Source organism: Capsaspora owczarzaki (genome assembly GCF_000151315.2).
Source record: "Capsaspora owczarzaki ATCC 30864 unplaced genomic scaffold supercont2.10, whole genome shotgun sequence".
NCBI lineage: Eukaryota > Filasterea > Ministeriida > Capsasporidae > Capsaspora > Capsaspora owczarzaki.
In genome coordinates, this window is record NW_011887301.1 from 1,098,000 (window position 1) to 1,121,337 (window position 23,338).

Genomic DNA, 23,338 nt, shown 5'->3' on the forward strand with positions numbered 1-23,338 from the left:
GATGAGTGTTGTCAGTGGACGTCGCAGTAAAGCGGTGGAGATGCAACACGAATGAAGAGCACATAAATAGGGAGAAATTCGAAACGAATATGAATCAGTCTAAACGGCTCAGCGCAACACGCACTCATTCCTCACATTTAAAAAACACAGACTGAAACACAAAAACTTTCAATCAACAGCAACTTTGACTATGCAAACAGCTCAGAACGAGGCAGGGACCTCTGGCAGGCCGAATTCGTCCACTGCCACGGCTTTTTGACCGCTCGCAGGGGAGGACAGCTCGCCGGTTGGGGCTGCAGGAGCTCGCGTCGCATCGTCCAGATAGCTTGTATCGCTCTCGGAAGCAAACTCGTCTCCAAGCATGTCCAGCTCTGTGAAGCCACGAGTGCATCAATGCAAGAGCCAATTACAGGTGAGAAGTGTGCAGGAGGACGACGAGCAATGCGATGGTTTGACAATGTTTCTCACCAGCTTCAAGATCTGCTTCGTCCACGTCTTCTCCGAGCCCATACGATCGGGACAGTGATTCCTGAACTTCGTTTGCCTGATCGAGCAAGTCCTCCATCTCGTCTTGGATGTCCTGTGGTGGTCGTCAGCGAGTGAACGGGTTTGTGAGGTTTCTTCTAGTCCGAGGAGATTTGCCACACTGTGCCAAGCAATTTCAACCATCCACCAACCTCAATCTTGTCAATGTTGATCTTTTTGTACTGGGTTTTCATTTCCTTGACGCCAACCTTCATGGCGTTGACCTGAGTTCAAACAACAGAAAAAAAAAAGCAACAAACAACAGATGAGTTGGTGCCTTGACGACCTGCTTTTCAAACACAATGAAACAAGACAAGTCAGCAGCAAAACTTCCATACCGTGGTGATGGTGTCTTTCATTGTCTGAGTGGCGAAATTGGCCTGTTCCATATTGAACGACTGCTGCATCAATTGGTCGCGCTGCGCCTCGTACATGCGTTTTTGCTTCAAGACACGCATGGCCCGTTGCTTGAGCAGTTGCTGCAAGTTTCAAAACAGCCCCCCCCCAAATTACAAGCATCATGATGAGTTTCGCAGCCTAAATCTCAGAAGCACAGCAAAAAAATGAAGCGCTCAGAAAAGATGGACCGCCTCAACGAGTCCGGCTGCGCAAAACCCAACGGCGCAACAAACTCGGACAATCCACACTTGGAGTGCATCCTGTTCTCTCACCTTGCCATGTCCGTCTCGGGTCTTGGCGAGCTGGTCCTTGTACTTTTTGAGCTCGACGTCGAGCTTTTCAATCTTCTTCTCAATGGACTCGCCACGCGCGTCCGTCTGTCAACAGCAGAATTCACAACATGAACATGAACATGAACATGGCACACAGATTTCAGAAGTGAGTGTCGGTGAGTGTCGAGTCGAGTCCAATGGTCTGTCATTGGGAAAGGCGGATGGTGACGCAAACATCGGTCGGTTCGCCGTTCTCAAGCAGCGCCGCCCCACACGAGCGAGAGACGCGGTGTGTAATGCTGGGCTGATGACCAGCTTGGCAAGAACAAAAAACAACAAAACAAAACAAAACGAGTGGCGTCGGAAGTGCTCGACGTAAAGGCAGCAAGAGCAGCAACGGAACTGCTCAGGTTGATGCGGCCGCTGGTCTCACTCGTTCCATCACACACTTCGAAGAGGAGGAGGAGGGGGGGGGCAAACAGAATTGACAAGAAACAAAAAGGGGGAGGGGGTTTCGTGATGACTTGCGTTGGAGATGGCGTCGGTGAGCGTTGGCGGGGGCTGCGTTGGCTTGCCCATGCCAAACATGCGCTTCATTTCTGAGAATTGGACGATGTAAAAAAAAAAAAAATAACAGAGTGATCTCCAAGTGTGACAAGTGAGGAGAGTATATTATGGCAGCGACGAATCATCACTACATGCAGAATTCGTTTGATCCGTGTCTTTTGTCTGTAGTTTTTTTTTTGTCTTCTCGTCTTGCTCGATGCACCTGCCTTGCTCGATATCGATGCACCTGTCTTGCTCGATGCACCTGTCGTTGCATGTTTGATAGCCCTTGTGCGCTTGCGAATGTCTGCGGTCGGAAATGGATGGTTTTTCTTGCGTGTTTTGCGACTCCTTCTTCACAATAAACCACCTCACCTCCCTCACTTCCAGACATGTTGTACAGCTGTAATTTTATTTCAAATACACACACTGGTTCTTTTTGCCATTCCACTTCTCAATTCGTCGTCGTTGCCATCATCTCAGTCTTCATTATTTTCGTCAAGATGGTCAAAAACGCCAAGTGCTCGAAAGCCTTCCTCATTGTCTACAACTTGTTTTTTGTGGTACGTTCGTTCATTGTCTTTGTGTTCTTTTCAAGCGTGCGAGTTGAGCATGACTGAGCAGTCATGACTGGCTCTCTGCTGAGCGCGTGGCTGAGCGCATGAGCAATAAAACCATGTGTGAAAAACCAAGAACTGACTTTTTTTTGTGTGTGTGTGCTTTTGCTTTGCTGTCAAACACGACAACACTTTGTTTGACCCTTCTACTGCTGCAACACTGTAGCTGCTTGGCGGCGGCATGCTCGGGTTGGGCATCTACGGGCGCGTTGGCTACGACCAGTCGCTGAGCCTGCTCACCGAGGACAACCTCAACAACGCCTGCTACGTGCTGATTGCATGCGGCGCGGTCGTCTTCCTCACCAGCTTCCTCGGCTGCTGCGGCGCCATGGCCGAGAAGACCTGGATGCTCAAGATTGTAAGTCAGAGAGCGCGAGAGAGAGAGAGAGAGAGAGGGACAGTGAGGGGTGAGAGTCGAAGTGAAGATTCAAAAAAAAAAAAAAAAAAAAGAAGCAAAACCCAAATCAAGGCGGGCTTCGTTGCGAAGGGGGCAAGGCAACACTGTGGGGGGAGCGAGCGAGCGAGCGAAAAGGGGGGCCGCAGGGGAGCTTGAAGAAGGAAGAAGAAATGGAAGGGCGAGCAAAGCGACATGCTTCCGAGCAGAGGACGGCTGTCGAGGAGAGACCGCGTAAAAATCGATGATGATCTACGCAAAGTGTATTGTTTTGGGTATTGTTTTGGGTTTTTTCTTTTTATTGTGTTTTGAGACTTTTTGCTTTTTCTCTTTCGTGATGCGGTTTCTGCTGCTTCGACTTTTTGATCTGTCTCCTCGACTTTGGTGGGGAACACGTCCTTTTGTTTGTGTTGAACAGCAAAGCAACAACAACAACAAAAAAGGGGCGGTCACTTTTGATCTATTTGAACGAACCGCGATTGTTTTTTTTTTTTTTTTTTTGTCTGTGTTCTTTCTCTTTGATCAGCAGAACTGCTGCTTCTGCTTTGTCGCGTCTTCTGCTGTGACTGACTTGACAAGCATTGGGGAAGCGGCAAATGAGCAAGAGCGATTTGTTGCTAGGAGGTGACATTCGTGGAGGAGGGGAAGGAGGGGGGCGGGATGTCAACGATGACGAAAGGCTCGCCACAGTTCTTTCAATGGAGCGGCCATCATTCGGTGACCCCGTGTGATGTGCTTTTGCCAAGATTTTGCTCGAGCTTTTCGATTTTGGAATGGAAGGAGGGGAAGGAGGAGAAGGAGGAGGTGTGTCAGTGTGTTTGATCCAATGCAATGGGTGACACCTGCTCAGATCTAAACCGCCTTTTCGTGTTGACTAAATTTGGTGCGTTCGCATTTGCTTGGTCTGTAGTACACTGTCATCATGACCATCACCCTCCTGCTTGAAATTGCCATCGCTGTGCTCGGCTTTGTCTACCGCACCAAGGTTTGAAGGATTTGTTTGACAAACCTCAACGAAAACACACCCGAAACGCATTCGCTCATCAAACTCAACTTGTTCGAACAGATGAACGGCATTGTCACGGACCAAATCACCGACCAAATCACCAAGGCCAAAGCGGGCGACGCCAACGCCATCAACCGCATGGACGTGCTCCAGAACGATGTAAGCCCACTTTTTGTTCCCCCCCCCCCTCCCAATTCGACATCTGGACATTGCACTCACCGGTGCCTCCTAACTGACTCTTTTCTTCTTGAACAATTCCTTAGTTTACTTGCTGTGGTATCACCAGCTACAGTGACTGGAACCCCCAGACTCCTCCCCAGTCTTGCTGCGAGCACAATGAGAGCTCCCCAACTTGCGGCTCGACCACTTCCAATCTTTACGATCGCGGCTGCGCTTCCGAGTTCTCGAGCTTTATGGAAACCAACCTCCTCGCTATTGGCATCACTGCTGTCATTATTGCTGTTCTTCAGGTAACCAATCCGATTGTTGCTTCGTTGTTTCAGGCATTTTTTTTTGTGTGTGTGTGTGTGCTTGTACGGTTTCGTGGCTCATTCATGCTGATCGACTTTCCATTTTCTCGCTCTTTCTCCCTCCAACAGCTGATCTCCATCTCCGCTGCTCGTTCTGTGTACCATGACATTGAGGGCACCTACGCTTAAAAGTGCAACTCTGGTTTTTGTTTGTCCTCGTTTAGTCTCGATTTTCGCGCTTCCCAAGTGTTCCTTTGGCTTGTTGCCTTCGCCTTCTACTTCTCAGAGCATTGTTTTGTTTGTGCCTAGATTGTGAGATTTGCTCCGGCCGCCAAGGTTAGTTTCGCCAATGAACTTTTGCTTTGGTTGAAATTTTATTTTTTGAAGTGTATCCAACATAGAGCGATTCAAACGCCACATCTCGGCGAGACTCGTTGGGTCGAACTTGAACATGCCAACCCTCGCGCATTTGTCGGATGATGGGATGACGCGCTCTAGGCATCGTTGTTGACTTCAACGTTTGTGTACACAACGTCCGAGGTGGAAGTCTGGACGTGCGGATTCTCGTAAGCGGGCAGCTCTGCAACCGGGGAGCTGGAGCTTGAGCTCGGAGCTTCGTACGCGATCGAGTGCCTCGCTGCATTGCTGTTCGAGTTGCTGTAGAAAGGGTGTTCCGGCACTGGCGGAGGACGGATGGAGTCGTACAACCCTTCCCCAGACTGCTGATCGCTGCCAAGCCGATGGGTCTGAGCCAGAAATTCGGCCATTTTGGCCGACGCAAACGGATTTCCGCTGGGACTCGCTGCGTTGGTGTGCAGTGGAGGATTGTTCGCCTCTGCATACATGGCCGCTTCGTTCCCATGATCGGAAAGAGGATTGGCCAGCATGGCTATCGTGGACATGGGAAGGTCCACAGTTTCAGAGCGTGCACGTCGAGATGATAGAGCAGCTTCAGGCTTGCGGGCATTGCGGCGGCGGCGACGCGCAACCAGCACAAGCACGAGGATGAGGACAATCAGGAGCACACCAGCAACAACCACCACAGGAATAATGACAGCCTTGTCGATCGAGCTCGCTGCTGCAACGCTGCAACGAGCGTTCGTCGCGTTCGTGCACACCACGTTCGCATAAGCACAGTCGGGTACAGCCGCGCAGGCCAAGCATTGCTCGGCGTCACCCGCAGTTGCGTTTGGCGAAATGTACGTGGTGGACTTGCAAGTCTCGCAAATCGAGTCATCCAGAGAAGTGCAAGTCACAGAAGCGCAGTTCGTCACGTTAGTGCAAGCGCTGCACGTGCGGTCGGTCAGATAGGTGCAAGCAACCACCTCAAACTCGTTGGAGGCGCACTCAAGACACGAGTGACACGTCGCGCTCGTCGTATTGTAGAACGTGCCGACAGGGCACTGCACGCACACAGAGTCGGTGGTGTCGGTGCACGATACTTGAGCGCAGTTTTCAAGCGGCGTGCATTGCGTGCAGTTTCGGTTGGTGGCATGCGTGCACGCTTGCGACTCAAACGTGCCAACCTCGCAGGTGTCGCACGCCGCACACGCGTCTTGAGATGGCAGAGCAACGTCAGAAGAGCCGGGCACCAGGTAATGCTCCGAAGCACAGGCAGAGCAGCGGCCGTTGATTGGCGAGGTGCAGGAAACTGGCACATTGCAATTGCCAATGGCAGTGCAGACTCCGCAAACACGATCGACGGATGGACTGCACGGGGACAGCGAAAAGTTGCCCACACCGCAAGACGCGCACGCAGTGCAAACATCAGACACTCCTGAGCGCAGAGTCAAGTAGAAATCCGTCGCACAAGTGTAGCAGCGGGTGTTGCCAGCACCATAGCAGGTCTGCTGAGATGCGCAGTTTGAGACCGATGTGCACGAAGTGCAAACTCGGTTGGTCGACGTGGTGCAAGCAACCGATTCAAACTGGCCCAGTGCACATGTGCTGGCGCATGGCGAGCAGACATCAGCACCGCCAACAGTCGTCCGATAATAGCCGGATGCGCACGCCGAGCACTGTGAGTTGCCGCTTGTCGTGCACGTCACTTGTCCAACACAGTTTGCAACGGACGTGCATGTGGTGCAGACGCGATCAGCTGCGGCGCCGCACGCTGCGCTTTGGAACTGACCGACAGCACAGCTGCCCGAGCAAGGAGCACAGCGATCGGGTGTGGATCCGGTTCCAGCAATCAAGTAAAAGTTGCTGGCACACGCAGTGCATCGAGAGGTACTGCTGGATGAACACGAAAGCGTGCCTCCACAGTTGGCGATCGCTGGGCATGCCGTGCACACTCGGTTGCTTGCCGTCGTGCAAGGGGTTGTTTCAAAAGTTCCTGTGGTGCAGGCCGCAGTGCAGCCCTGGCACGTGTCGCTCGAGGCACCCGCCACTTTGTAAAAGTTCGCGGCGCAAGTCGAGCAGCGCGAGTCCGTGCTCGATGTGCATGTTGTGCTCGAGGCGGCGCACGAGGTGACGGCAGTACACGAAGTGCAAATGCGGTTGCTCGTGGGAGTACAATCCTGCGATTGAAAGGAGCCAGCAGAGCATGCGGACGTGCAAGAAGTGCAGGCAGTTGCAGACGACGAATCATGGTCCCATGTTTCAGTGCCGCAAGTGGTGCACGTCGTGCCGGCTGCGGGCGCATAGTTTCCAGGAGGACAAGTGATCGCCGCGGTGGCAGAGTTGGAATCGTGATCAAACGAGCCCGCGGGAACGTTAAAGTTGGTGCAGGGTCCAGCCTTGGCTCCGGTTGAAGTGTCCGTGCCCGCGCTGCAGGCAACACAGGCTGTCTCAACCAACGAATCGTGATCCGTCATGCCAGCAGGGCACTGGAAATTAAACACAAACTGACCAGTGGTCAGTCTGTCGGAGTTTGCATTGGTTCGATCGCCCGCGTACCGGCACAAGTGCAAGTAGTAGAGTGTGCCGGAAGTGGCAGGGAATGAGATGGTTGATTGGCGGACGCAGCTGTCGTCGGCCAGCTGGTTGAGATTAGTGCCAAAATTATTGACGCAAGAGCCACTCGAAAGAAAAATGATTGTGTCGTCAGTAGTCAAGGAGCATGTGGTCGTGTAGATGGTTCCCGCGGTTGCTGGTGTGTACTGCCAGGTCAAACACTTGCCTCCACCACTGCCAGTGATGGCGGTGTTCTCCCACGGCGCGTTGTACTGGCCAATGGATCCGCTATATGAGCGTGCCGCACCACTAGACCCGGTGAACGCTGGTGCGCCAGAGCATGAAGCGGATTGTGCGCGGGCCGAGTGAACGGCACAGAGCACAACCAGCAGAATTGCCAGTCGCAACGTCGCCATCTTGTTGCGCTCGGTCGTTTTGGTCTTTGAGAAGCTGAGGTAGAAATCGAGCGCCTGCGAGCACAAAAGAGAAAAACAAACAGTGCGATGCGACGATGGGACAATGTAGATCTTCATGGTGAGTTGAACAGTTTGTGTTGGGAAGAGATCGGTTCACACAAAACAAAAGGGATAAAGTCGCAACGAATCGCAGCACCATGTCCACACTCTCAAGTCATAACTGTCCAATGGTTGTGGAAGAAACAGTAGCGGCAACAAATCCGGAAGACCGCGAGAAGTTTGTTATCAGTTTGTTTATTAACACAACCCCATGGCAATTATTCCCCTTTTGTACCACCCTGCCGTTCACTGTCTCGCCGACCCTGCCCTCAACCAAGCAAAAAGGTCATAAAATGACCAAGTGAAAACAAGTGGCTGGCGGAGTGCCTGTGCACAAGTTGATGAGGAGCCCCCTTTCCACAAACAACCTCGGATCAAATCGAAAACCCAACAAAAAAGGAACATAATGAAGAAACTCAAACAAACCGCAGCCGACACGATCGCACGAGTCAGTGCCAAATGCATGCCGTGATCAGCCACATGTTCAGCGATTCCCGTCGAAGAGTTTTTCAGGGAGAGAGAGAGAGAGAGAGAGAGAGAGCATTGAACAAAACATGGACAAAGCAGATCTCGCTTACAAAAAAAAAAAACGAAACCGCGAGGCTGAAGAAAACAACAAAACCAACAAAAGAAGCAACGATAACAAAACAAAAAACAACGAGTGGACTGGTAATTATCAACCAGAAGCGTCTTTGTTTTCTATTGGTCCTCAATTGCAGTTGTACAAAAAGTAGGTCTACATGTGTGTGTGCTCAACGCAGGCATCACTACAACGCATGGCCATGTTTCTTCAATGCCCATGCATTGGTTTGAAAGCGGCAGTCAGCAGACACGCGCGTGGTTGGGGCAAACCTCAAACCTCAACAACTGCCACACGTGTTCCAGTTCTGCTTCGACCTCACAGCCAAGTCCTCCTCACGATGGCCGTTCCAAGATAGAAAGGCGATTATCGCGGACATGAAAACGGCCTTCTGCTGCCGCAGTGCACATGCCGCCAACTAGTGCGTTCTGATCCGAAAACATGACATTCCGACGCTTGGAGAACGCTGAAACTGTCGTCGCGTAGGTCAAGCATCGACAAGATTGCTCAGCTTATCTTGTTTTGCCGCTGAATCATTCGCTCCAATGTAGTAGATGTACTCGATTGTGGTGCTTGTCTGCCAGTGAAATGAACCAAAACCAAAAGTAAAGGGTTGATAAGGAAACAAAAACCAAAAAACGAGCAAAAAACAACCACAAACCAACCCTTCACCTCTTTGTTGTCCCAGATGTGACGCCAGTTCTTCCAAGCTGCTGCTGCTGCTGCTGCTGCTGCTGCTGCTGTTGATCATCATGCTGTAAAATTCGCTTGATGGTCTGCTTCGTGAGGCACTCATCGACATGATCAGTAAACTCAACCAGGTTCTGGCAGACTTGTGGCCTTTGACAGATCGGACAAACGTGTGATGGTTGGCTAGGAGTATTAGCTGCAGTGGATGAAGAATCGGCGGCACTCGGATCCAGCCGAGGGCGCTTGAAAGCCGCTGCAGTCTGCTCTGTTAAGCGATGCTTCATCGCTTGGTACATTGTTGTTGCCGTGTGGATGCGACCGTTGCTCACAGGTGCGCTTCCAAGACTTGGAAGTGCCCCTCTTGAGGAGGCGGCTGTCCCGACTTGCTGGCCGTTTGGGTGTGATGCGTTGTCCAGAGACGCCGAGTCGGCCGCAACCGCAGCCCAGTCATCCTCGTCGTTATCGCCGTCCTCGGCATCACTATCGTCCGAAATTTCAATGGCATCGTTGGAACACACCCTTTGCCTTTGCCGCGCTGCTGCCTTACGATCTTTACTGGCATTGCGCGCTTCAATCTCGGAAGTCAGATGCCTCGAGCTCAAAGCGAAAAACCGCTCAATGCCGCTGGCCTTGGCGTGGGCAGTGCTTGGCGTGCTGTCCAGTAGCTCGCCCTCGCCAGCGCCCGGGGTGGAACCAATCGTGTTGCTGATAGAGGAAGAAGAAGAAGGAGGAGGAGGCTCGGTAACGAGCGCAGACAACCGCACCCCCATCAAGCGGAGTCGCAGCGGCCCGCCTGCGCGCTCGCTCTGCTGGATTTCGTCCTGCAGAATCTTTGAGGCCAATTCAAACATCTCTGAGGCAGAGGAAATGTACCGCTGTGAGGAGGCTGCGCGGGTAAACATGCGAAAATCCACCATTTTTAGCTTGACGGTGACGGTTCGGCCGCGAAGCTTGCACGAGTTCACATCAGCCGCCAGCTTATGGCACAGCTCTTCGCACTTGGCCAACAGGGCGGTGGGCGTGTTGATCTCGCGAAAGGTGCGCTCGACCGAAATGCTCTTGCGATCATTGTCTGGAACGGCAAAGCCAAAGCCAAACGCTGCCGTCGGGGTGGCGACTGCATCGGCTTTGACAGCCTCTTCGTACCGACTAGACCCAGCACCGAGTGACACGCGCAGGAAGAAATCAAACGAAATGGGGGAGAAGAGCTGAAACAGGTCGTACCGGTGCGCAAACATGTCCTCGCAAGTCACAATGCCCAGCCCATTGAGCATGCGCTCTGTCACCTTGCCAATGCCAGACACTTTGCGGACGGGCAGCTTGGCGACAAAGGATTTCAGCTGTTCCAGATCGCCAGGCAAGTGGTACTGCCCATTCGGCTTGTTCAGATCGGAGCAGATTTTGGCGAGCATGCCGTTCGGCGCAATCCCCGCGGAGGCGGTCAGCTGCGTGGCAGCCTGGATTTTGCCCCGAATCTCTCGCACCACGTCTGCCGAGGATACGCCGTCGGGAACCACTTGGCGCATATGTCGCGTCAAGTCCAGATACGCCTCGTCGAGACTGGCAGCGGTAAAGTGCGGATCGTACTGCGCCAGAATCTCGCGTACCTGCGTACTGACTTGGGCGTACTTTTCAAAGTTTGGGCGCACAATCACCAGCTCGGGGCAGAGTTTCAGGCCAATGTAGCCGGGCATGGCGCTTCGGACGCCAAACTTTCGCGCGACATAGTTCGCGGTGCTGAGCATGGACTGCGAGCCAACTGCCATGGGCTTGTCGGCCAGCGACGGGTCGTCTCGCTGCTCAACGGCTGCAAAGAACATGTCCATGTCCAAGTGGACAATCACGCGGTCCAGGTTGCGGGCCGCCTCCATCAGGTTGACTTGCCTGTCGACCGTTGCGTAGATATGCCGAAACTTTTGTCGCAGGATGGCGGTGGCGGGTGCGGCCGTTTGTGGCGCAGAGCGTGATGACCAACTGTCAGGAGCAGACTCGAGTGAGCGAGCGGACGACGAAGAAAGTGCGGTGGATGAAAAAGCAGAAGCAGAGACGGCGGTAGAAGATGAAGAAGAAGAAGAAGAAGAAGAAGAAGAAGACCCGACGCCCAGTGTAGCCGACGTGGAAGCAGATGACAATGCTGCCGACAGAATTTCCGCAAGCGGATCATCGGGGTAGGCAGCGACCACAAGCGCCATTTCGCGGCGAATCGCGGCGAGCTGCGAGCGCAACGACTCCAGCCGCTGCGTGACGGACGCGTCTTTGCGCACTTCGTTCTTGAAAAAGCGCGAGTTTCTGGACGCCTCGTAGATGATTGCATTCGCTCGTTGCTTGTCGACGCTCTCAAGGCCGGCCTTGTCCTGGTTGAGGGAAAGGCGCGAAATCAGACCGCTGTTCTTTTCCGCCAATGCCAGCCCCACCACCACCGAGGAGCGGTTTGCGACCTCCGGCGGCGGTGATTTCAAAGCAGAAGAGTATCGGCTGCCATCGCTCAGACCTGGTTGCTCGGTTTCCATGCTTGCGCCAGAGGGTGCGTCGGTCTTGCTCAGGCCGTCATCATCAGCGCCGTTGCCTGCATTCGCTCGCACGACCGGTGTGCTTGTCGCATCCGCGTGTGATCGCTGCGGCCACCTTCGCAACGGTCTGCTGGCCACTCCAGCTGTTTGAACCGGTGCATCTGCGGCTCCGAGTGTTGACCCGAGCAGCGCAAACGCCGTCTCAGCGGCCGGCTTCAGCAGCGCCTGAGCGAGTCGTCCTGCTTGCTCCTCCTCTGCTAGCTCCTCTGCTTGCTCCTCTGCCTCTGCCTCTGCGTCTGCGTCCAGATCGCTCCAGCTCGTGTCGTCCAACCAGTCCAAGTCCTCCCGCGGCTGAATCGCCTCGTCGTCGTCGTCGTCTTCGTCCGCTTCCATTGAACCTGAACTGTCAGGAGTTCTTGTCTGAGCCGAATACTGTTTCACTTCACCACAAAAATGACTGAAGCTCGGCTTCCCAAAGTAAAGTGTGAATCTGAGCGAATCGGTACTTTGCCTTTTGTTTGCTGTTTCTGAGCAGATCAGTTCTTTCTTTGCTTTTCCATTTCTGCAATGTCCTCCAGCGATGGACTGCCACCCACCGCTGCCACCGCTGCCACCGCTGAACCATCAGACCTCGCTGCTGCTGCTATTGCTGCACCCTCATCGTCATTGTTGCACCAGCAGCAGCAGCAGCAGCAGCAGGGTCCTCGGACTGCGCGCAGTGTCGTGAGCTGGACCGACCAGTCCCACCACCTGCGCCGCTTGGCTGGCGATCTGGCGCCCGGCGAGGTCGCGCTGCTGCCTGGGATTACGCTGCACCGCTTGGTCGCTGCACTCCAGCTCATGGACGCCAAGATGGACGCCGGTCAGTCTCCCTTCAGTGGGTGATTTGGGGCTGCAGTGCACTCACTTGGACTGTTGGTGACTGTTAGGGTGCGTGCCATTGGCAAGGGGTCAGGCGGCCACGTTGGACGACGCGCTCGATCGAAACTTGCTCAAGACGAGCGGATTTACACATGCCGAGCGGATTGGACTGATGGACGCGCTGCTGGCGTGCGAGGCTGCGTGGCTGGGCGGGACGCAGCTGCCGCAGTCGCTCTTCACATGCATGTACTTGCACAAGACGCCCAGCGCAATCACGGCAGATCCCATTCTGATGCCAGTGCTCACGGCCATCTTGAGGACGTGCGAGCACATCCGAATGATTGTCATGCGCGCAGACGTGTACCATGAGGAAGACATTCCGCTGCAAACCCACGGCTTTACCACCTGCAACGAGATCTCAAACGGCAAGATGGCGCACATGCTGCAAGATGTGGAGCGGCATTTGCTGGCAGAACTGAACGGACTGCCGGCCGACAGCACCGCCGCCAAGGAGGTCGCTGCGCTTCGGGCGCGCGTCGGCTTCCGTCGCAGCTTCTTCAAGGCGCTCGTGGCATTCGACGCCATCAAGTGCGAGCAACTTGACAGTGCCAGGCAGCTGGTCAAGGAAGCGGCACAGCATCTCGCAGTGATTCGCGACACCCTTGCGCTCGGCGAAGGCATTGGCCCTTGCGAGCAGCACGCCGGCCAGTCCATCCACTCCTTCCCCAACGCCGATGCAACAGCCACGCCGCCGCGCCCAGGCAGCACCCTTCCTTCCAACCCATTCATTGTTCCCTTCTGGTTGGCGTCGCAGCCACTGGCCGCAAGTCGCATTCCCACCCGTCCCGCCGCGTGTGCGCTCTTTGGCACCATTTTGGACGAGTTGCTGTTTTCAAGTCGCGTGACAGAGTGCACGACGCTTGATCATGCGTTGGTGAGTCGTCGAGGGGGCGGTTTGTGTTTGTTGTAATCTTTTGTTATCATTGCGCTCAACAACACCGACATTGCTCGCTCTGATTCGCCATCTCACCCGTTGCTTGGTCCAGGATTTCGTCATGCTCTTCAATTCTCGGGATCCAAACGTCCTGTCCCGCTCCCGCCTCCATGCGACACTGATTCAAATGCGAAATGTCGTTTTCGGGCTTCACCCGCTTTCCGAGTGGATTGCAGCGTCAGTGACCACGTTTTGCAACCCGCTCTCGCTCGTCCCGGCCGCCTCACCCAGCGACTTTTCCGCCAATGATGTTGTCAAGGCGCAATTGAAGACCGCTCTGGCGTGTTGTGAGAAGGTGAGCCCGCAAGCACCCCCATTCTCCTCTTCACTCGTGACGGTTGTTGGCTCATGGTAATTGCCTTTTTGTTCTGTTTGCTCTCGCCTGCTTGTCGTGCTCCAGGTCGTCTTGCACATTTTGCGGGCAGTTTCGCTGAATCGAGGGCGCGAGCGAAGGCGGATTGCTAGAATGCTCTCCACACTTGAAGAACTTCATGCGGACGTCGAGCAGTGCGACTTTGAAATCTACCACCTCTGGCAGTCTCAATATGTACAGCAAGCGCCGTCGTTCTATCAGCTTTTGCTTTTGTTTTTGATTTGTACTCATTTTCCTCTCTCTCGCCTCTTCCTCCCTTCTCTTCTCTTCTCTTCTCGCTTCAGGCCACCCCTGAACAACTTGCAGAAATCGACGTCAGTGCACCCAAGGTGGACCAAATAGGCACATGGGTTCTCAACCTCAAGCTGATGATGTGCGAGCGATTCGTGCTGCATGGTTTCCGGCTAAATCTGTTTGCACCTCGTGAGCAAGGCACGATGCTGCGCTACGCCGACTACCTCTTCAGCTGCGATGTTCAGATGTTTGACCATGTGATTCAGTTCCATTTCCGTCAGCTTGAGCTCAACAGTAAGGGGGCCCCCCTGTTGTTTGTTCTTTTGTCGTGTGACTTTTGCAAGCTTCACCTCCACACTAATCCTCTTTTTTTCGGTCTTTGCCAGTGAAAACCGCCGCACGACGAAAATCGGCCAAAGCAAAAGCAAAGAATGTGCTTGCAGAATGGCTGGAAATCGTTCAGCTCCTCCGCAAGGTCCCACAACTTGTTCTCAAAGCGCTTCAGGTGGCTCACTCTGGCCTCGTGCACGCCGGCATGCTCGCGCCTCCACACGGCATTTTTGACGTGGAAGAAGTGCGCTACTTGCGACGTGTGATGCCCTTCTTTAGCCTGGCTTCTCCCGCCCCGGTGACGTATGAGGCGTACCGAGCGAGTCAATCGCAAGACGCCAATGTCCGTTCGCCTTTCATTTCTGATCATGGGGCGTTTTGTTTTGGATTGGAAGGGAGGGACACGTGCAGTTCGTTTTTTAACTTTATTTTGTGTTTGTGTGTGTCTCTGACCAACAACAGTTTGATCAAATGCTCAAGACGGCTGTCGAGTTGCTCACCTTTGCGCGCCCAATGCTGGAGCGCCTGTTGCCACCGCCCACCGCACTCACACCGGCGCAAACGGCACTCCCTGCCAATCAGAGGCCCGGTTCGCTGCATGGCACCTGGAAGCACATTACATGCCTGCCAGACATGTGGATGGAGGCAAGTAGCTTTGACAGACGCCATGGTTTTGTGTTGTTTTGCGTCCTTGGACTCACTTGGCGAAAACCAATCGCAGGAGCTTAACGCGTTGCTCAAGGTCATCAAGATGAACCTCGTGGTTCTCGGCCTGGTGCGTGCGCCGACGTACAACAAGAGCGCGCAACAAGCAGTGCTCGATTTTCAGCTGCATCCGTGCTACCCGATCGTCCGCTTGGTGAACAGACCTTCTCCGCCCAAGGATGTTTGATGTCGCTCTGTTTACCAATACAAGTCAACCAGAGCAACAAAACCAGCCGAGAAGAAAGTCCAGAAAAAGAGCAAAAACTGAAAGAATATTTTTTGTTTTTGGGGAAAGGGTATGTCGTCGACGCATGAAACAAGTCGTTTCCATAGAATGGGGAAAGCTTGCGATTAAGTCGTTCGTCGCGTATGGTGGCGCGATTGTTCTGTTCATGAAGGAGACACTGTCACCAGCTCTTCAAAAAATACGCGCCTGAAACAAAAGACCACGCTGCTGATCATCGCTTTTTCCAGAGAAAAGGCATTCAGGTCCAGCATGGCTCCTTGATATCCTCGGTTCGCACCCGGCCTTCCAGCACATCGACCATAACGGCGGCATCCTGAGAGGCACAGAGCTACTTCGAGGCCAATGGAAAGTAGAGCGTTTCAAAAAGCGCGCGCTTTTTTGGCGGTTTTTTTTTTCTTTTCAGAGTCTTTATCATTTTCCATGCGATCAATGCTCATCGGGTCCTTCCAAAACTCCCAACGTGCCGAAGCAAAATCCCTCCCGCCAAAACACCAAACTCTCGCAGTGAATGCTTTGCTTTTTTCAACTCTCGACTGTCATCGCTTCCAAGCAAACGAAAAACACACAGCAAAGACTTGTCTGCAAAAACAAACGGACTGCAGCAAAAAAACTAGAAGCGAAAAAAATCAAAAAAAAAAAAAAAAAAAAGCACATGGCTTTTTTCAGTTTTCTTCTCTTTTGTCTCTTTCGTTCGTTCGTTCAATGCTGGAAAGTCAGATCCGCAGTGCTGCTTTTGTGCGCAAACGAAGGTCTCTGTTGTTGTTGAAGTGTTTCAGTCGCCGAAGAATGAAAGTGAGGGCAAAAAGGAGAAGGCAACACTGTTTGAAAGAGCGACGAATTGGAAGTCAAACAGAATCAAAAAACGGCAGCAAAAGGGAAAAAAATAGAGGAAAACGCAATGGAAAAAGCATTGAAAAGCACATTGAAAAAAAAAAACAGGAAAATAAAAAAAAAAATAACCACCAAAAGGTAGCTGAAAAACAGGCAACAGTCTGATAGGGAAGAAAACGCAAAATAGAAACAGTTAGTAACGAGTTAAACCGCATTAGAACGAAACAAAAAAAAGCAACAATTGATTATTTTACCATTCAAGACTGAGCGAAAACCGACGCTTCCTTCTTTGGAATTACTGTCGCTGATGAACACGGTTTAGCTTCAAAAAGTGAGCCCGTTTGTGATGATCAGTCTGTATTACTGTACTGTTCTGTTTGGAAAATCCAGTAATGCTGGAGATGGACGAGAGGAGGAACACAATCCGTTCGTTTTTCAAGATGTTTTCAGCTTTGAATCCCCCTCCCTTCCCCCCTTCCTCCCAATGTCCTTTTCAATATCGAACGAATATCATCATCATCATCATCACCATCATGCAATTTCTGCTCAGCTCGGCTCAGTCGACAATTCACTTTCGCATTTGATCGCAGTTGAAGCGCGGACGCCGAATTTGGTAAGCGTTCGATTCTTTGTGCTGACGCTATGGATATGGATATGGATATGGACTCTTTGTCGCTGCGTGTGGCTCAATGCATGGCAGCACTTTGCCCTACTAGGCTTTTGTGACGTCTCCCCAATGGAGTACCCGGCGTGGACGTGCTTGTACAGCCGCGACGCGAGGCGTGCTGGGGCACCACTCGCCACTGCCGCGCTCGCCATCCACACAGACGCGCCCATCCAGCTCCAGGTGAGTGCTGCTCAATGGTTTGTGTGGAGATGAGTTTTGCGATGGGCGAGTCGGCAGTCCGGTCAAAGTCATCATCCACCTCGACCCCTTCAATTCTACTCATTTCGCTCGCTGTCGCTCAATGACCATTCTGAATTGGGGGTGTTGTGTGTGTTCAGTATGGAAAACACTTTCATGGACGAAAGCGCGAAATCAAGGACTTTCCAGTTGTGTCGGTACAGCTCGTCTCGAGCGCTACAAGCTCAGTCTCGTCAAGCAGTAGCAGCAGCAGTAGCAGTAGCGCATCCTCATTCAACAAGAATAGTAGTGCTGCCATGCCCAAGGACAGTAAAAGTATCGTGACGGAAGCGCTGACGGCGCGCGATGTGCCGCTCGCGCCAGGCCGCACCCTCAAACTGGGCTTGAGGCTCATCAAAGGCAAATCGCCGTTTGCACTGCTCGCAGATCCGGCTCGGTTTGTTGCTGGCTGGGATGCACGCGAGCATCGTCCGGATGTGTTTAACGGCGGGGCTATGGTTGGCCACTTTCTCACGAGCGAAGTTTCCGGCAAGGGTCACAACAAGACCGAGTTTCATGTCGAGGTCGCCTTGTTTGAATGCGACGCCACTGCAAATCTTGTTGTAGATAGCAGCAGCTCCTCTTCTGACGCGGGCAGCGGGCCGTTCATCTCGCTGTCTTCCACCGACAACGCCGAGCTGCTCTTTCTCTACGTTTCGAAGGGATTTTACGTCAATTCCCGCACCCAAAAGGCTGGTGCGGACGCGGGCGATGCTGATGCGTCGCTGTTGGGCACTGATGGATTCGATCTGCCTGCTACAACAGCCAAAGAATTGCCATCGCACTCCACCGGCCGACACCAATTTATGCTGGATTTGTCAGGCGGCCGCCCGCCCCAACAACAACAGCAGCAGTCCCAGCACCTTCCTTCAACCTCACCACAATTCTTGTCTTTTGCAACTCCCCAACCCGTGACGGATGCCGACGTTGGCGACTTGCTGGCCCCTGCGTCGGCTGGATTATTGGACGATCCTCTGCAAGGACTAACGCCCTCGCTGGCCACTCCAGGAACGGTGTCTGGCTTCCTGAGTACTTTCCAACAGCAGTCATTCGGCTTTACACCCTCGCCGATGGTGACAGAGGACACTGTATTAGCTTTGCCCACCTCCGCCTCCATCCAAATGGGACGAACGTCCGACAACGATGACGGTTTCTTTTCTACCCTCGGAGAGCTGCTCGACCCTGCACTTCCACTTGGCATTCCTCTCGACACGCCGTCAGATCTGCACATACCATTTCCCGAAACGCCCCACCTGGCACCACAGCAACAACAGCAACAACAACAGCAACAGCATCTGCTTCAACCACAGCCATTGGACACACCTCTCGGACTCTCTGCTTTCTCGGCGCTGCCGCTTGGTGAGATGCCGACTGAGCGCGACTTGCCCCTCCAAGTCGGTACGCCGCTGAGCAGCACAGCCTCTCTACTCTCCGACAAGTCTGCTGCCGCCTCGCCCTCAGCCTATTCAATGTCGTCAATGTCATCATCAAGCATTAGTGGCGGAGTGTCCTCTTCCATGACTGGCGACGATGTGCCGACCGTGGATCTCGATGCTCTCGTTCGCTCGCTGTCTGTGACGGAACACCGCCAAAGCGTGAGCGCCATCACCATCTATCTTAGCCCCAAATCGGGCCGCGAGGGAACCGAGATTATCCTGGTCGGGTCGCTGGACTTTCCTCTCGATGTCTTTATCAACTTTGGTTGGCTGTTCTTGCAATGCGAAGAAGTTATTCCAGGGCAACGGCGCGTTCTCAAGCTTAGGCAAGTGGGCATTTGTTTGTGTTTGTGTTTGCATGGATGGCAAAAAAATCCCATCATCCCCAGCGTCTCATTTTGCACATCTGTTTGTTATATATTTGCTCCGCAGTCATGTTCCATCGTATGAAGCCGCCGTCTCGGGATTGGTCAATCGTAACGATTACAAGCGGGGCTGTGTGCCCGTGTCGGTTTTCTCGTCGGACTTGCAGTCGGGCTCGACAAACACGGAAATCTTCACGTATGACACGTTCCAGGAGACGGGCTTGGACCGCCCTCAAACGCGCCGTGGTCGTGGGGACGACGATAATGACGACCCCGAGTACCGCGACCGCGCGAAACGCTTCCGCACACTTGACGTGATGGAACGCATGCTGCGCTCGACGCACCAGCTGGAGCAGTCCTCATCCAACCTCTCGTCCATCATGCAAGGGTACACGACCACCAGCCATGCGTCCAATCGGCTGCTCCATCTCATGTCGCTTGATTTGCGTGGCAAGTTGGAATCCCAGGCCGAACAGCTCGCAGTGCGCTCCGCCATCCATCGCGAACTGATGGAGCGCTCCGTTTTGGCCGCCCTGCACCATCTGCGAGACATCTGGCACTCGGGAGACATGAATGGCCTCGACTTGGACGGGATGTCGCTTCTCCATTATGCAGCCATGGGCGGCCGAGACATGCTCGTACAGTTCATTCTGCAGCATGGTGGCGATGCTGGCGTCCTCGACAGCCGTGGCAGGCCGTACACCCTACCGACCGGGCCCATCCGCGCAGTGCGTTCTCCGCGGTCTGGCGCTTCGCCGTCGTCCTGGCTGCCGGCCGACCACTCATTCAAGCACTCTTGGCGGCACTCGGTTGGAGATGCATCGTCAGGGTCCCTGAGCCCCAAGCTCAGTGGTGCGACCTTCTCCTCCTCTGCGGCACCCGAAGTGTCAATCACCACAGCCGCAGCGTCTCTGGTGTCGCACAGCGCCCCTGCGTCGCACATTCCGACTCGCCACGCAAGTCCCGCAGTGGCCGAGCCTTGGCTTCAGACACCCATCTCGGGCCAAGTCCCACCGCTGCCCACCAACGTGTCCGCTGCCGCGGCCGCTCACGCCCTGTTGCCTCGCAAGCGCTCTTCCAGCGATGCTCGCTCATCGGTCGGTCCGGTCGACAGTGGGAGCGCAGCTTCCGGCGAGGTCTCGCACGGTGTCCCCGCCGTTCAGGAGGTCGCGTCAGCCGTGGGCCTGGATGAAACGGGCACCAATACCAGCAGCAGCGCTCCTCCGCCGCCTCCTCCTCCTCCTCCCCAAGCTGTGCTGCCGACAACATCGGAACCCACACGTCCAGGGGTGCCAGCTGCTGGTCGACCGCTTGCTGCACGCGCTCGACCCCACTCGTTCCACTATAGCTTGCTTCGCCCCCAGTGTCACGCTGCCCAGGTGCAAGTGGACGCTCTGTCAACCCGATTGACGGCGCTCCAACTGGAAGGGCGATTTTCGCACCTCGCACCCGACGGCGGCACGCTTGAGAACAGCGCGACAGCTTCTGCAAACCTTTCACCCGCCACCCAAAGCCTGCTACAAAGCCTCCCGACCGACCTTCAGGCGACCATTTCTGCCTCGAGCGACCTCACATCATCCAATCCTACGCACATTTCCCAGCTTGCGGAACTGGCAGAATTGGTGCGAGCGTTGGGCTTGTCGAGCGATGCCCTCTCTTCGCTCATCTCGCTCACCGGGCTGCCCGAGAAGCTGACGGTGCTTCCACTCTCCAACAACCACCTCAAAACCCTGCCCCGAGAAATTGCGCAATTCAAAAGCCTCGAAATGCTCCTTCTCGACCACAACCAGCTGTCGCGTGTCGACTATGTGCACTCCTTGCCAGATCTCGCCAAATTGTGGTTGCACAACAACTGGCTCGAGAGTATTCCGTTCGGGCTTTGCCAGCTCAAGGGGCTGAAGACACTCCTTCTCCACTCCAACCAAATCACAACCATTCCGCCTGAATTTGGAGAACTGGCCGAGCTGGAGGTGCTGTCCCTCGACCACAACCTCCTTACGTCCATTCCCCCTCATTCGCTCGGTCGTCTCACGCGCATGGTCAAGCTGAACCTGAACAATAACCAACTGACAGGCCTGCCTGCCGACATTGGCAATCTGACGAGACTCAAGACGTTGAGTCTGCACGACAACTGTTTGAGCTCGTTGCCAACCAGCTTTAGCGCGTTGGCCAATGTCAAGCGCCTCTCGTTGGCAGGCAACCGCTTCGCCACGATTCCTGTCGAAGTCTGTCGCCTTGCCAGCTTGGTCGAATTGAATATGGATAACAATGCAATCACCGCCATTCCTCCGGCTCTTGGAGAGCTTGGTCAGGAGCTGCACACCCTCAGCCTGGCTCACAATTTCCTGACACAGCTGCCCGGTTTGAGCAAGCTGGCAGGCCTGCGCAGCTTGGACGTCTCCTTCAACAAGCTGACCAAGCTGTCCCCTGAAATTGGACGCATGACGCGGTTGAACATTCTTTTGCTGAATGACAACCAGCTCGTGACCTTGCCTCCCACCATCCGCATCATGGCCAAACGATCGCTCAAGGCTCTCCGCCTTGCCAACAACCCTCTGTACAGCGGCGTCGAGTCGCTCACGCAAACGTACGAGATCCCCTCCTTGTTTGCCCTCTGTGCGCAAAAGATCTTTGAATGTGATCGGCAGGAGGATTTAGCCTCGTTGACGCCGGGGGTTTTGGCATACCTCAAAAATCCTCGTCGCTGCTTCATTTGTGCGCGCCACTACTTTGAGTCTCCTGCTCGGTTTGTGTCGTTTGTCAACATTGGCGGTATGCGCGTCCCGCTGGACTATGAACTGTGCTCTATTCGCTGCGTTGGGCGCGTGCAACGTGGGTTTGTGCGCTCCGACAAGTGGAAATTTGCGTTTGACTGATGTTCGAGAGCTTTGCTGTCCAAAGTCCATTTTAGTGTTTATAAGAACAATAACAAAATTGAATAACTCAGATTTGGTGCAGATTTTGGTGCGGTTTTTTTTTTTAATTGCATGCACGTCACAAAAAATACAGCACAGTACAGGTTACAAATACATCAATGTCAGAAGGTGTCAACCAAACTCTTAAACGCTACTGAAAGCAACAGAAAAAGCACCTCCTCCCCTGCGCTCATTGCAACTTGGCCAGCAAGGACTGATAAAAGTGTGCGACAGACTCCTCTTCGTCGAGATTCATGTCAAGATAGGCGAGAGAATCTTTGGAAATGGTGGGCAAGATTTCGTTCGCAATCACTTGGCGGGTGTGCTCGGTATCGTCCATAAACCCATCGTCGTCGTCGTCGTCGTCGCTGTCAACGGGCGTGGCACTGGCTCCGGAACCAGGGGTGGCAGGAGCATCCTCAACCCCAAACTGCTCCTTTTGAAGTCGCTCGAAGGCGCGGTTGAGATCGCCGTCGCACTCTGCCAACGTCTGCTGGATGCGCTCCGCTGGCATGTAAATGCCCATCGAAGACAGCAATGCGGTAAGGTCGCCGAGGTTGCCCGTACCCATCCTGGCAGCAGGCGAAGGCGGAGCCGAGCCGGAGGAGCCGGCAGCGCTCGTCCGTCGGCGATGATGCGTGGGCTTGGCGAACAGCTGCGGGCATGTGGTCAGGAGCTGCATGGCAATCTCCAGGTTGTTGTTGGCCTGTCGCAGCGCAGCGCCGGCGGCGTGCTTGGGGAAGCCGGTCGAGTGCAGGTACTGGAAAAGATTGACGTCAACCCACTCGCCCCGAGTGGTGCGTCCCAGCCGACGCTGCAACTCGCGGTTGAAGCGGCTTTGCTCGTGTTGCTCGCGGTGCGTTTGCTCCTGCTGCCGGTGGGCAAAGTGGAGCTCGAGGGCGCGGGAGACGTCGTTCGGCTCGCGAAGCGCGACGCGAGCCTGCGTCGACGTCAATCCCATCGTCATGAGCTGCTCCACCGCTGCCGGGTCGGGCTTCATGCTGGTAATCTCACGAGTCACCTCCTCGAGCAGACGAGAGCACTCGGCACGCGCCGACACGACGGCCGAAGCGACTGCTGTCGGGTTTGAGCCTGATGCTGCTGGGCGGCGCGCAGCCGTCTCGTGGAAGAGCACGGCAGCCTTGAGCAGCTTGAGACGAACGAGAAAGACCATTTCTGGGGGCACGGCACCCTCGCGGGTTCGCCGCAGACGCTCCAAGTTGGCACCGTAGCTGCGCTTGAGCGTTGCTTCGCAGGTGGCAAGTCGGCGCGTGGCGTCCGGCAACGAGGTCACGTCGCGGAGCATCAAGTAGCAGTACACAATGTCGAGCTGGAGGAGACCCAGGTTGTCGACGTTGTCTAGAATGTCGCTGCGGCATTTGGCAAACTCTGCGTCCGCCTCCAGCAGGAATGTGAGGGCAGACGAATAGAGACGCTGTCGCTCAATCTCCACTGGCTGGGGCAGCGCGCGCTGTGGTGACGCCAGAGGTGCGAGTGCTGCAGCAGCGGCTGTCAATCCTTGATTGGTAGAAGTGGTGGTAGTGGTGGTGGTGGTGGTGGTGGTGCTGGGGGTCGCGGACGCCGATTGCGGCAGCGGCGAGCTTGGCAAGAATGTGGGCGGGAAGAGCGGCGGCGCCGTCGTGTACAGACCTGCGCTCGGGCTGCTCGGGACGCTTGATGCCGGGCTCGATGGCTGGCTGGCGCGCGGGCTCGACAGTCTGCTG

The 23,338-nt window shown here is 54.4% G+C and overlaps 7 protein-coding genes across 8 annotated transcripts; 3 read left to right on the forward strand and 4 right to left on the reverse strand.

Moving 5' to 3' along the window:
• Positions 1–28: 28 nt before the first annotated feature.
• CAOG_06138 (chromatin modifying protein 5) lies at positions 29–1,834 on the reverse strand. The gene is made up of 6 exons (XM_004345678.2): positions 1,725–1,834; positions 1,197–1,301; positions 864–1,004; positions 678–749; positions 469–580; positions 29–371 (listed from the first exon to the last, which is right to left on the reverse strand). Exons 1-6 carry the CDS (start codon positions 1,791–1,793, stop codon positions 202–204), a joined length of 669 nt encoding a protein of 222 aa, XP_004345728.1. The 5' UTR covers positions 1,794–1,834; the 3' UTR covers positions 29–201.
• Positions 1,835–2,205: 371 nt separating this feature from the next.
• On the forward strand, positions 2,206–4,648 carry CAOG_06139 (hypothetical protein). The gene is made up of 6 exons (XM_004345679.2): positions 2,206–2,305; positions 2,526–2,717; positions 3,664–3,738; positions 3,820–3,918; positions 4,023–4,229; positions 4,359–4,648. The coding sequence occupies exons 1-6, from the start codon at positions 2,246–2,248 to the stop codon at positions 4,416–4,418; spliced, it is 693 nt and encodes a 230-aa protein (XP_004345729.1). The 5' UTR covers positions 2,206–2,245; the 3' UTR covers positions 4,419–4,648.
• Positions 4,649–4,723: 75 nt separating this feature from the next.
• Positions 4,724–7,657, reverse strand: CAOG_06140 (hypothetical protein; the record flags this gene model as incomplete). Its single annotated transcript, XM_004345680.2, has 1 exon — positions 4,724–7,657. One exon carries the CDS (start codon positions 7,655–7,657, stop codon positions 4,724–4,726), a length of 2,934 nt encoding a protein of 977 aa, XP_004345730.2.
• A 662-nt stretch (positions 7,658–8,319) lies between these two features.
• On the reverse strand, positions 8,320–11,827 carry CAOG_06141 (polymerase). The gene is made up of 2 exons (XM_004345681.2): positions 8,892–11,827; positions 8,320–8,796 (listed from the first exon to the last, which is right to left on the reverse strand). Exons 1-2 carry the CDS (start codon positions 11,810–11,812, stop codon positions 8,727–8,729), a joined length of 2,991 nt encoding a protein of 996 aa, XP_004345731.2. The 5' UTR covers positions 11,813–11,827; the 3' UTR covers positions 8,320–8,726.
• Positions 11,828–11,872: 45 nt separating this feature from the next.
• CAOG_06142 (hypothetical protein) lies at positions 11,873–15,142 on the forward strand (the record flags this gene model as incomplete). Its single annotated transcript, XM_004345682.2, has 9 exons — positions 11,873–11,901; positions 11,998–12,281; positions 12,349–13,214; positions 13,327–13,569; positions 13,675–13,821; positions 13,932–14,175; positions 14,268–14,554; positions 14,674–14,856; positions 14,933–15,142. 9 exons carry the CDS (start codon positions 11,873–11,875, stop codon positions 15,101–15,103), a joined length of 2,454 nt encoding a protein of 817 aa, XP_004345732.2. The 3' UTR covers positions 15,104–15,142.
• A 1,418-nt stretch (positions 15,143–16,560) lies between these two features.
• Positions 16,561–21,646, forward strand: CAOG_06143. 2 transcript variants are annotated; one of them, XM_011272286.1, is made up of 4 exons: positions 16,561–16,607; positions 16,711–16,841; positions 17,000–18,660; positions 18,767–21,646. In XM_011272286.1, the coding sequence occupies exons 2-4, from the start codon at positions 16,731–16,733 to the stop codon at positions 21,573–21,575; spliced, it is 4,581 nt and encodes a 1,526-aa protein (XP_011270588.1). In that variant the 5' UTR covers positions 16,561–16,607; positions 16,711–16,730; the 3' UTR covers positions 21,576–21,646. The 2 variants fall into 2 exon arrangements, with proteins under 2 accessions (XP_011270588.1, XP_004345733.2); XM_004345683.2 differs by having other exon boundaries at positions 16,695–16,841; positions 18,767–21,645.
• A 158-nt stretch (positions 21,647–21,804) lies between these two features.
• Positions 21,805–23,331, reverse strand: CAOG_08950 (hypothetical protein; the record flags this gene model as incomplete). Its single annotated transcript, XM_011272319.1, has 1 exon — positions 21,805–23,331. The coding sequence occupies one exon, from the start codon at positions 23,329–23,331 to the stop codon at positions 21,805–21,807; it is 1,527 nt and encodes a 508-aa protein (XP_011270621.1).
• Positions 23,332–23,338: the final 7 nt, after the last annotated feature.

Excerpts from the sequence above, each read along its gene's own strand:
- CAOG_06141 (XM_004345681.2), bottom strand. The coding sequence starts at position 11,812 with ATGGAAGCGGACGAAGACGACGACGACGACGAGGCGATTCAGCCGCGG. Across the intron at positions 8,797-8,891 it reads ACATCTGGGACAACAAAGAG|ACAAGCACCACAATCGAGTA; the intron begins GTGAAGGGTTGG and ends TTTCACTGGCAG.
- CAOG_06143 (XM_011272286.1), top strand. The coding sequence starts at position 16,731 with ATGGAGTACCCGGCGTGGACGTGCTTGTACAGCCGCGACGCGAGGCGT. Across the intron at positions 16,842-16,999 it reads ACGCGCCCATCCAGCTCCAG|TATGGAAAACACTTTCATGG; the intron begins GTGAGTGCTGCT and ends GTGTGTGTTCAG. Across the intron at positions 18,661-18,766 it reads CGGCGCGTTCTCAAGCTTAG|TCATGTTCCATCGTATGAAG; the intron begins GCAAGTGGGCAT and ends TTTGCTCCGCAG.
- CAOG_06139 (XM_004345679.2), top strand. The coding sequence starts at position 2,246 with ATGGTCAAAAACGCCAAGTGCTCGAAAGCCTTCCTCATTGTCTACAAC. Across the intron at positions 3,739-3,819 it reads GCTTTGTCTACCGCACCAAG|ATGAACGGCATTGTCACGGA; the intron begins GTTTGAAGGATT and ends TTGTTCGAACAG. Across the intron at positions 4,230-4,358 it reads TCATTATTGCTGTTCTTCAG|CTGATCTCCATCTCCGCTGC; the intron begins GTAACCAATCCG and ends TCCCTCCAACAG.
- CAOG_06138 (XM_004345678.2), bottom strand. The coding sequence starts at position 1,793 with ATGAAGCGCATGTTTGGCATGGGCAAGCCAACGCAGCCCCCGCCAACG. Across the intron at positions 1,005-1,196 it reads CCCGAGACGGACATGGCAAG|CAACTGCTCAAGCAACGGGC; the intron begins GTGAGAGAACAG and ends TGAAACTTGCAG. Across the intron at positions 581-677 it reads TCAACATTGACAAGATTGAG|GACATCCAAGACGAGATGGA; the intron begins GTTGGTGGATGG and ends CGACCACCACAG.